Genomic DNA, 11,351 nt, shown 5'->3' with positions numbered 1-11,351 from the left:
TTTTTTTTTTTTTTTTTTTTCTAGTTTCCAAAGGCTTTACTGGCAAATATGCTCTACAACAGGATGATCAATCCTGTTGCTTCTAAGTCAGTAGAATGAAGAGCTGTGTCCAGGGACACACCAAACCGGGCTGAAGGAGACTGTTGCTGTGTCCACCTCTTGTTCGTAGACCCAGTCATGAGCACAAGACTTGTCATCAACCGGTTCTTCAGGCTTAAACCATAGGCTGATTTCTTTTTCAGCACTTTTTACTGAGTCACTGCCATGAATGATGTTCCTGCCAACCTGAATGCAGAAGTCCCCACGAATGGTGCCTGACTTAGAATCTGCTGGATTGGTCTCCCCAAGCATCACTTGACCTGCCTTCACCACATTCAGCCCCTCCCAGACCATGGCCACCACTGGCCCTGAGTTCATGTACTTCACCAGCCCAGGGAAGAATGGGCGGTCGTTCAGGTCAATGTAATGCTGCTTCAGGTGCTCCTCAGAGGCCTGGAGAAACTTCATGGCCAGGAGGCGGAACCCCTTCTGCTCGAAGAGCTTGATGATCTCGCCCACCAGGCCGTGCTGCAGGCCGACCGGCTTGATGGCGATGAAGGTGCGCTCGAGGTTGGCCATGGTCCAGGAAGCTGGCGGGCCGGGTGGCGGCGCTGCGGTGCTGGAGCAGAGCATGATGGCTTTTCTTGTGTTCTTTTTACTGCCCCAACTAAGTGGTTAGACCAGGCACAGTCACTCTAGGGATTCCACTTATCAAGGTCCTCGAATAGGATTCCAACTACTCCACCGTGACCACCATCTCCAAGGTTAGATGGAGGCACTGTAATATCCTCAAGGGCCTCTGCTAAGTTTGCTGCTGGGTGAGTTTTAGAGACCAGGGAATGTAAATGCAAACCATTTAGGCTGGAAATGGATTGTGGGGGTCTCAGGCTGAAGAAGATGAAACTGGGAGAAGACGAAAGATCACACTCACATTCACATCACACACCACACACTTACACCACACACCACACACTTACACCACACACACACCATATACACCACACGACACAGCATCACATAAAACACTACACAGCATCACACACAACATACACACTACACACTCACATCACGCACTCACACACCACATATACCACATAGTATACACCACACTTACACTCTTACCACACACTCACACCACAGCATCACACACAATGCGCACACAAACCACACAGCATCACACACAACATACACACAGTACACACACCACACATACCACATACCTCACACACATGTACCACACATCACACACAATATACACACTACACATTCATACGCACACCACACACACATACATTCACATCACACCCACCACACACACCATACACACATCACACACACCACATACACCATACAGCATCACACACAATATACACACTACACACACACACCACACACTCATACCACACACTCACACCACACACACACACCACACAGCATCACATACAATATACACACACCACACAGCACATATCCATCTACCACACAATCGCACACACTACATACCATGCACCACGCATACACAGCATACACACAAACACCACACACCAACATATCACACACACATCACACAAACACATATACACAGCACACATACCACACCATACACACGCCATACCACACATACCACACACACACAGCACACACCACCCATCACACACCCACACCATATCCCCCATACCATACCACACATACCCATACCACACACTACATACATAGACCACACACCACACCACCCACACGTGTCCTACACCACACATACACACGCACACACACACACACACACACACACACACACACACACACTACAGACCTAACTACATGAAACAAGGGGTACAGGAGAGTCAAGAAAATCTCTTCTGTTTCTATGAACAAGACCAGCCACTGTCTTGCTTTAGGTGACTCAGGAAACCCCAAAAGGCTATGACTTCAGAAATGGGGCCTGGCCACCAGTGACAATGGCTAGTGCATGCATGAACTAGTGGGTCTGCAAATATACGGGGGAAAAAACATCAAGTCAGCGACTTCTGCTCCTCAGCTTTTCTTTCCTTTCTAAGGACAAAGGGCTAACTCCTTGCAAGTCCTCGCCTGATAGGAGTGAAGGTCAAATTGGGCAAACATCAGTACTCTGGGAGTCTGCAGGAACACAGACATTTGGAATAAAAGAAAAATGAGGTAACAAAAAAAGTGGGGGGTGGGAATTGTAGCCAAAATCAGACAATGTTTGGCAGCAGTGACGCAAGGCAAAGAAATTTCCAAGCATGAATGTGGCCAACCCTGTCAACGCATGCAGCCTAACTTTCTCATCGTGGTTTGCTTTGTGTTTCTTTGATAAAATGATGGTGATGACACAAAGACAGTAAGCTAACAAAGGCAGCAATGCTGACAGCAAGCGTTCATTTAAGATACTGATCTTTATGATGACCCGCTGAAGTTTACAGATGTGACAACGGGGGAACTCAGATTTTTGGGATGAGAAATCTGGTGGTGAGGAGGTGCAGTGACCTGCAGCAGCGGGATACCCCACTGGACAAGATCTGCAATCACAGGCTCCCATCACGCCAGGCCAGAAGACAGAAGGGACCCTACACGGGTCCTTACCACATCCCACAGGCAGGTCACCTTACTGGCCCCATGCCCAGGGAAGGGGGCATGGAGGTTTGTACCATGTCACACTGCTATGAGACAGCCAACAGCAGAGCTCACAGTTACCAAGCCTCAACAACACATGGATGCTGGCGTGCGCAGAGCATGGGGAAGAGGGTTTAGAAATAAGACCCCTGGCCCGAGACCCCATGATCTCTTTCTGTGCTGGGTTTCTCCTGGGCTCCATGCAAGGGACCTGGCAGAGAAGCAGACAGCTTAACTTTGTCTCCTGCCAGGCAGCAGAAAGTCCTGGAACTTGAAAGGTATCCTGCATTTGCAGGAAGAGCAATCATCACTTCTATGGCTGAAGGCATCTGCTTGGAGGAGTCTTTTCAAAAGCCTCAGGAAAAAAAAAATCCATTCTCATCACCAACTCCAACCTCTGAACTGACCCCGCCGGCCAAATGCACCCTCCTGGTACAGGCCCTGCACCCAGGCCAGAGATAGCCCATGTCCTAGAGGTGATGACTTTTGAAAGAAAATTTCTGAATGCATACTTTAAAATCAATCTTACCAAACCCCCTGAGAGCAGTGCTAACTCACCTTTCCTGGTCATCAGAAATGTTTTTGGCGACCTTCTCGGTCATGTTCTGTGCAAGCTGGTCACAAGTATCACAGTCAGCAGACCAGCTTCTTTCTACAGGCTCTGGAAGACAAATAAATAGAACTTAATGCCTCCAGCTTCTGTACTTGCAACCTCTTATCAGGACATACATAAAACACAGAGAGAAAAAAGCAAACTCCAATAACATTTTCCTACTCAGAAATAGCGTTTGTTTTCCTAACACTGTCAGACAAATTTCTTCCTAAGAAGCATGCTTTTGCCAGGTGTGATGGCTCATGCCTATAATCCCAGCACTTTGGAAGGCTGAGATAGGTAGATCACTTGAGGCCAGGAGTTTGAGACCAGCTGACCATCATGGCAAAACCCTGTCTCTACTAAAAATACAAAAATCAGCCAGGTATGGTGGTGCATGCCTGTAATCCCAATTACTCAGGAGGCAGAAAAGAATTGCTTGAAACCAGAAGACAGAGGCTGCAGTGAGTTGAGATTGCAGCACTACACTCCAGCCTGGGCAATACAGTGAGACTCTGTCTCAAAAACAAAATAAAGTGTGTTTTAGGTAGGGATCTTTGTGGCTGCCTGAAATAGATCACTACTCAAGGGAGAGACTGTACAAGGAAGCTGAGAGAGATCTGAGAATAAAAAGCTGTAACAAGGCCAGGCATGGTGGCTCATGCCTGTAATCCCAGCACTTTGGGAGGCCGAGGCTGGTGGATCACGAGGTCAGGAGATCAAGACCATCTGGGCCAACATGGTGAAAACCCATCTCTACCAAAAATACAAAAAAATTAGCTGGGCATAGCGCCGCACACCTGTAGTCCCAGCTACTCGGGAGGCTGAGGAAGGAGAATTGCTTGAACCCAGGAGGCAGAGATTGCAGTGAGTCAAGATCATGCCACTGCACTACAGCCTGGGCAACAAAGCAAGACTCCATCTCAAAAAAAAAAAAAAAAAAAAAACTTTAACAGTCCACAACTGCATCACGGAACAGGATACCTTCCAGAGGAGTATTCATAAGGAAGGCTGGCAAGGCACACAGTAGGTACACAGTTTCTCCTGGCGGAGCCTAGGAATGAGCTGGTCTGAACCTCCTGCACCTCTCCTTGTTTGCAACTAATGGGTCAGACTGAGTTCTCTCCATTAGGAAACATTTTTCTCTTTTATTTTTAAAGCACTTGTTGCCTTAGCTCTTTATACCAACATTTAAACCTTCATAGAGATTTTTAGAAAACTTACTGTTTTATTCAGAAAACTAGATAATTTTTCTCTCTCCTCTGAAGAGAGTGATAGCAAGAAGAGTGGGAATGCACAAGTTTTAGGCACAAGCTCCTTCTCAGATGGGAACAGGGAACCTTTGAACAATGATGATCCAAGCTATGGGGGGTCTGGCCTTGGATCCTATGTTATCTGGAACTTTGCTGCAGATGGGGTAAGTAATCAGAGCCCCGTGGGGGGTAAAGGGGCCTGCTGTTGATGTAACACACCTGCCCTTCCTGGGGCTTGCTGCCACCTCTGCTCTTCTCACACTGCCTTGTCAGTGCCTCTAGCTTTGTCCCCACTGTGTTTGTTATGGGTAAATCTCAGATTTGGGGGAAATGCATACTTTTGAAAGCATAGCAATATGCTTTCAAATGCACTTGTGACCAAGGAAAGGATCAACTGCAAACTACATTCCTAAACGAACAAAATCCCTTCTTTCTGAAGCCCCTGTGATTTGCTCTGACACCTTCCTGTCAAACCTAAACAGAGTCCACTGGGTAAAGACACCTGCATGACCCTGCCTGCTGGGCTGGCATCCATACCCACAAGCACACCTGGATACTCTGACTTTGCTGCTGCCTGTTCCTTCCCTGTGGGGCTGGACATCCTGAGAATAGGGCCTACATTTAAAGTTTGTGATGTTTTTGAAGCCAGCAGGGCTAACCAAAGATGCCAGGAAATGAGGAGCAAAGAAAGTGACATAATTGAGGGAAGAACTATGCCTGTAATGCCCTAAGAGGGAGCCACTCTCAGCTACTAGAGCTCAAGTTACTTACAATTAAATAGTTCATAATTAGCTTCTCGATCATTAGCCACATTTCAAGGGCTCGGTAGCCAAGAAACAAACTATAGAATGTTTCCATCATTGCAGAGCATGCTCGTGGCCAGCGCTGGGCTGGGCAGCCTCGCCTCTTTTTTCGGGCAGTGCGACCAGCATTGTGTCCTTAGAGCAGCTGCATCCAGACAAGGGATGGGTTCCTAGTTCATTTACATTCTTGGGCTGTATTTCTTGATCTGGGGTTTGCCGAGCACTGCATTGGTACAACAGGGAGCACAACACAGTGCCAAACTCACTGCTTCCCTCCTGAGGACGGAGGGGTGTGCCACTAAGGTGAGACGTGGATGCAGCCAAGCAAACTGGAAAGTGTGGCATTTTAAAAACTGCTTTAAGTAAAAATATGCTGAATAAAATCAGGTAAATGGCCTCTAAACATGGCCCATTTTAAGAAATCACTGTCTAAGCTCCTCATTTAGACACCATCAAAGACTCGATCAGGATTTTGACTCTCCTTCAGACCTTGATGAAAGGAGGAAAAAGCAAAGGAAAAATTGTTTCTCTTTGAATGAAATCAATGTGCAAGGACAGAACCCCCTGGCTGGAAGAGGTCCTGGGAGATCTTTCCCTCGGTCTTTGTTGTTTTAAACAAAAGCCACCTCCTTAGAATTTGTTTTTTAAGCCACAGATTCTGTATTTCACACTTAATAGTTTCTAATACTGCTCCTTACATAATAGTTCATTTAGTCAACCTCTGCCTTGCTTCACAGATTTAAGGGGCTTAACATGTATGTAGTTCAGAATGGATACCTGACAGTAGGTAGCATTGCCTGAAGACTTTTAATAGTCAAAGTAGAAAAGCAAACATAAGTTTTTACATAGGTCACAGTGTAAAAAGGCACAAACAGAGCTGCAGTTTCAACAGCATGAGGTTCTTCCTCAGATGGAAACCTCAGCAATTGTTCTCACATGGGTCCTCATACTTGAAGATGTAATAGATGACATTTAATGAGGTTAGGTTTCAGATTTGGGGAACTACTACATTTGCAACTTAGACAAGTGTATACATAAAATATACAAGAAAAAATAACACCAGAATGTTGGTTATCGTGAGTAACCAACTTTGTTTCTCAGGTCTCAATGCAAGCCCAGGTTCTGATCATCATCTCATGATCTGCCTGCCTCAGTTTCTCACCTCCAAATGGAGCTTCCTGGAAAAGCACCTGGCTGGCCAGGATTATTCTTTGCACAGGCTGACATGTCCCTTCCTAGCAAGACTGCCAGTCACTGTCATTTTCATTCTGTTCCTTGAGGCAGCTTGTGGACCTCTACTCATTTACCTTTAGATAGTCTACATCTTTTTTATTAACAGCCCATCCCCACGCCCAGCCCACACTCTGGGTCCCATCACATTCACAGAATCAAACAGAGTGATTGGGCAAATTTTTGTAATTAATTGTGGTAAAAAGAAAGAAAAATTGATAAGATCTTGGTAGAATGTCAAACTTACCATCCTTTGATGTGGTCCCCAGAGCAGGCTGCACCAAAGAGAGCAGGGGCAAGGCTGCGATCAGACCCCTCCACCCCACTTGCAAGCAGTTTGCTCCCATGAGGCTGCTGATCAGCATCCCAATCAAGATGACTTTGGGCAAATGAGCACAGGTAGAAAGCCCACATAAGGAACCTAAAGCAAGAGGGACTGGCCTTGCTCCGCCCCATGGGCTGGAGCAGTGAGCCTTCCCTGCCTCCATTAGCATCTTGGGACAACCAGCCAATCATAAGCACCCCCTGAGAAACAAATCTCCTGCCCAGAAAAGCTCTGGGGCCTTAGCCTCCCCTCACCCCAACATGCTCCTGGGCCAGTTCCTCTGAGATGAATATGTCCTAAGTGACGTTAATTTGCAGGGGAAAATGTGTCAATCATCTGTGAGGCTCAATACTAGCTCCACTCAAGAAAAACAATATAGCTATTAAAGTATCATGATTTTGTGAAAATAGCTGGGTGCCCTGTAGTTTGCAGTGGAAGGGCATCATGGAACACTTTTTAAGCCGTTGCAAGTTAGAAAAGACAAATTTGCTACACCTGGGACTAAAGTAGGTACTCTGTCTTATATAAATAATAAGTGTAATTTGAATTATAAATGGCACCTCTCTCTTCTATAGTCTTCCGTGCTTTCAGTTGGCTTCAAAATAAAATTAAATATCCATGGCTTGATATTTAAACACCTTGATAGGCTGTCCCCAAATGCCTTGGGTCCTTTGGCCACTTGGAGCATAGGGGAACATAACCGTGCCCTAATTATTCTTTCTCTGCAAAGTCACATGCAGCAATTCTACTGAAGGAATGTGATCATCACAGTAGGAATCATCTTTCAGCACTACAGAGTTTGGTGATCACTTTAATTTTTCCCTCAGAAGTACGTTACAAATAGGGAACTACCATAACCAACTTTGCATATATCTTGTTCCAATGCAATTGTTAAGAAAAGCACAACACACATATTATATGGGGTAATGAATTAGGTTCAGAAGCACATATTTTGAGTAGTAGACAATTATCCGTATTATCTCAGCTTCCTCACCCCCGCCCACCCACCTTGCTTCCAACTAAGTCTGTTCTTTCATCTGGAGTGGTTTCTCCACACTGAATAACAATATTATTCAATATAGAGAACTGATATTTCATAAAGTATGAATAGAATCCTCTTAGGAAAGCATTGCTACTTCTCTGAGCCCAGATCGTATGATGGTACGTGCCAAGGCAGACCCAGGACAAGTCCCATGGTCCAGGGCATGGTCCCTCTCAGCTTCCCCATGGAGCTGAGCTGGAGCTCCACTGTTTCTCCTGGTTATTTCAGACTTACCAATGTGAAGGGAGGCCCACCTGTCATTTAGGACAGGTAAGCAACTGAATATCTAAGAATCATACCGGACATTTCTTTCTAGATTTGACTGCATGCTCCAAAAACTGGTGAAGACCCAGCTAGGAGCTGCTTTGGGAAGGCCAAATATGAACTAGGTGAAGTGTTAATGAGGAGGTCCCGCCTCCCATCAGGCACCTCCCTCATGAGGGCTCCTTAAGTCCTCTACCTCCTTAGCAGGGTTTATTTGCAAACAGTAAAAGAAGTGAACAGAGAAAAGTAGAAAAATACAAGGTAGATGCCCTCCACTCAGTTCTGGTTCTCACTTCTGTCTGGTTATCTGTTTTTCTCCCCCAGAAGACTTCACTAGAATTTTCTCAGTAAGGAAGATAACAGATAATTTTAAAATGAAACTAGTATGGTAAAAAGTGGTTATACAGTGTATATATGTAGATTCCTTTAAATTTTTAAACAGCTTGAGTTTAGAAGCGCAGGGCTGTCTGGTCACAGGGTTTGAGCCCTAAGGTCACTGGATGATGACAAGGTGTGCTGAGACATGCCAACCAAACCTCTGTGAGCCTCAGAAGAGCCATGGAAGCCACCCAGTCTGCACCGTGTGCTGTTGTGAACTGGCAGCTTCTGTTTAGAGAAAAAAAATAAAAGCCAGCTTTTGCTTGCTGTTTTGTAAGGTTTATGCTATGGTTTGAATGTGTCACCTAAATTCTTACGTTGGAAGCTTGGTCCTCTGCAGCAGTGTTGGGTGGTAGGGCCTGGTAAGAAGTGATGAGGTCACACGGGCTCTGCTCTCATGATGGCTTAATGTTGCTACTGTGAGAATGGGTTAGTTACTGAGAACGGGTTGTTATGGAAGGCGGTCTGCCCCTCTTGCCTCCTTTTTGTCTCCTGTACACGCTTCTGCCTTGTGCCCTTCTGCCAGGGGACAATACAGCAAGGAGGCCTTCACCAGATGCATACCCTTACCTTACTTTGGACACCCTAGCACCCAAAAGCTTAAGAACTCTCTTTCATTTATAAAGGACTCAGTCTGGGGGAATCAGGTATAGACACACAACACAGACTAAGACTGCTTACAAATGCTCACATTTTTACACTTCCCAATTTAGAAAACTGCCAATGGGTAATGTTATTTTCTTTAATTATAACCACCACAGGTGGTCAGTGTGTTTACTCACTGTTAGAGAAACTGTCTCAAGTTTCTCTTATGATGCTGGAAAGAGCCAAAATCCATTCCCAGGTCTTAGGGTGTGGAATTCAGCATCTTTCCAAGCTATGCATGCTGGATATAGTTACAAGATTGGTTCATTTGGTGCTACAGGCAAACAGGACCTAGATTCCAGGAAGGTAGCTACATTTTCTTGTGCTACCCATAGGGTCATCTTCCTTACAAAGGAAGTCCGTGAAGTCCTTTGCGTGGCTGGTCTCTCCCAGGATCCCTTAGCCTAGAACTTAATAACTGGTCACTCTGCCCTCACTGCAAAGACTGTTACAGACACTGATTGATCCTCACCCCTGTTGGGCCCATGGTAAAAAGAGATGATTCTGCCATGTGGTGCCACCTTATTGATACAGACTCCAGTATTCTAACCTGGTATAATATCATAGTAACAAATAAAAAATTTAATTTTCTATTTATGAAAATAAGGATGTGCTGTGAAGAGTCTAAAGTCTAACGTTCAGGAAACTGTAATTGCCAAGTGAATATGTAAGGCACTCAAATAACAAATATTTATTATTTAGTCCCTTAAAAATAATTTATTACAAAAATAGTAAATACAATTTTTAGAAAATACATGTACAAAGATTGAAATAAAAAAACACTCAGAAATACCCAGGTTTACATGTCAGTGTATACCTTCCTGATCGTTCTCTATTATACTGTGTATACCAACATCTAACCTGCTTTTTTAACTTAACTGTAAGTCATAAGCATTTTGCCGTATCAGTACGCTTTTTCTGTAACATTATTTTTAAAGCATATCAAACCATAGTTTATTTAACCAATCCCCAATTAATTCATAATTAGAATATTCTGTGTTTTTCCAGTGTAACAGTTCTAGAACACCTTTGATTATAACCTTTGTGTAAATTCCTATAAATATTGAGTCAAAGGAGACACACAACTTTTCAGGCTTTCCATATAAAATAAATACCAAATTAGACTCCAGCTAAGTGATATCAATTGACATTCCAAATGGCGCTGTCCAAGTGGGCTAATTTATCTCCTTGATAATCTCAGGGTATTTCTAGTTATAACATATCATTTTTATTTCTTGATTCATCAATTGTACTTAGAAGAAGCTCTAAAAATCCAAAGCTGAAGCTTCCTTTTAGATCCTCCCTATTGGAATCCATACGGAAGTACAGAATTCGAGAGTGACATTAGCAAAACCGAGGCGTGAGAGTTCTTAGCTTTTCTCCCCACCACATAAATTCAACTAGCAACTACTTAGTAGCAAGACTATTGCCCTGAATATGCCAGAAATTAGGAGTGAAGCTGTGACAACTCACTGGGCCACAGAGCCAAGAATAATCATGATCAGAGGGTAAAAAGAATGATTCTGTTTGCTCATGACACCTCTCCCCTAACCTACACAGCACTGCCCTTGGAGAATTTCTCTGGATTCACAGTTTCTACAGTGGGAAAAAGAGAGCAGGAGGTGGTCACTCGCCTTCCCCACTGTTCTGAGATTCTTCACAGGGGGCACACTCTGGTCTTTTCCCACTGGAAGCATCGCAGGTGCCAGCGCGGTTAGCCTCCTAGGTGTAAATTAGAAACAAAGAACGGGGGTGGGACTCACAGCAGTCAACAAACAAATCACAGAGCCGGTTGCAGGGAACCTGGGCTTAGGGCACCATTTGGCATTACAAGGGCTGTGGCGCTCATGGGCTTAAAGACCAAAAAAGACAGTAAGCTTAGAATTTCTGGATAGACCTACTGTACAAGGACAATCACAGACAAGGCCAGATTGCAAAGACTGTTTATAAATACCTACATATTCAATGCACAGATATCAACATACGACTACAAGGATGAAGAACAATCAGGGAAACGTGATGTCACTGAACAAAGTGCCAGTGACTGACTCTAAGGAAGCAGAGATATAGGATATATCTGAGATAATTCAAAATAGCTGTCTGAAGGAATAAAACTCACTGGCAAAAATAACTCAGGAATTGATAACCAAAT

The 11,351-nt window shown here is 44.5% G+C and overlaps 2 protein-coding genes across 2 annotated transcripts in view; both read right to left on the bottom strand.

Annotated features, from left to right (window-relative positions):
* PKD1L1 (polycystin 1 like 1, transient receptor potential channel interacting) overlaps positions 1–11,351 on the bottom strand; it is a 182,645-nt gene that overhangs the window by 166,003 nt on the left and 5,291 nt on the right. Inside the window, exon 2 of the mRNA XM_037728604.1 lies at positions 3,226–3,328. The gene's annotated coding sequence lies outside the window, so the exon portion shown is untranslated. The remainder of the gene's footprint in view (positions 1–3,225; positions 3,329–11,351) is intronic.
* On the bottom strand, positions 26–687 carry LOC108284181 (nucleoside diphosphate kinase B-like). The gene has a single exon (XM_037728606.1). It carries the CDS (start codon positions 670–672, stop codon positions 88–90), a length of 585 nt encoding a protein of 194 aa, XP_037584534.1. The 5' UTR covers positions 673–687; the 3' UTR covers positions 26–87.

This window comes from Cebus imitator, unplaced genomic scaffold, assembly GCF_001604975.1.
Source record: "Cebus imitator isolate Cc_AM_T3 unplaced genomic scaffold, Cebus_imitator-1.0 Scaffold272, whole genome shotgun sequence".
In the NCBI taxonomy this organism is placed as follows: domain Eukaryota; kingdom Metazoa; phylum Chordata; class Mammalia; order Primates; family Cebidae; genus Cebus; species Cebus imitator.
This window is presented reverse-complemented; position numbering and strand designations above follow the sequence as displayed.

Excerpts from the sequence above, each read along its gene's own strand:
- LOC108284181 (XM_037728606.1), bottom strand. The coding sequence starts at position 672 with ATGCTCTGCTCCAGCACCGCAGCGCCGCCACCCGGCCCGCCAGCTTCC.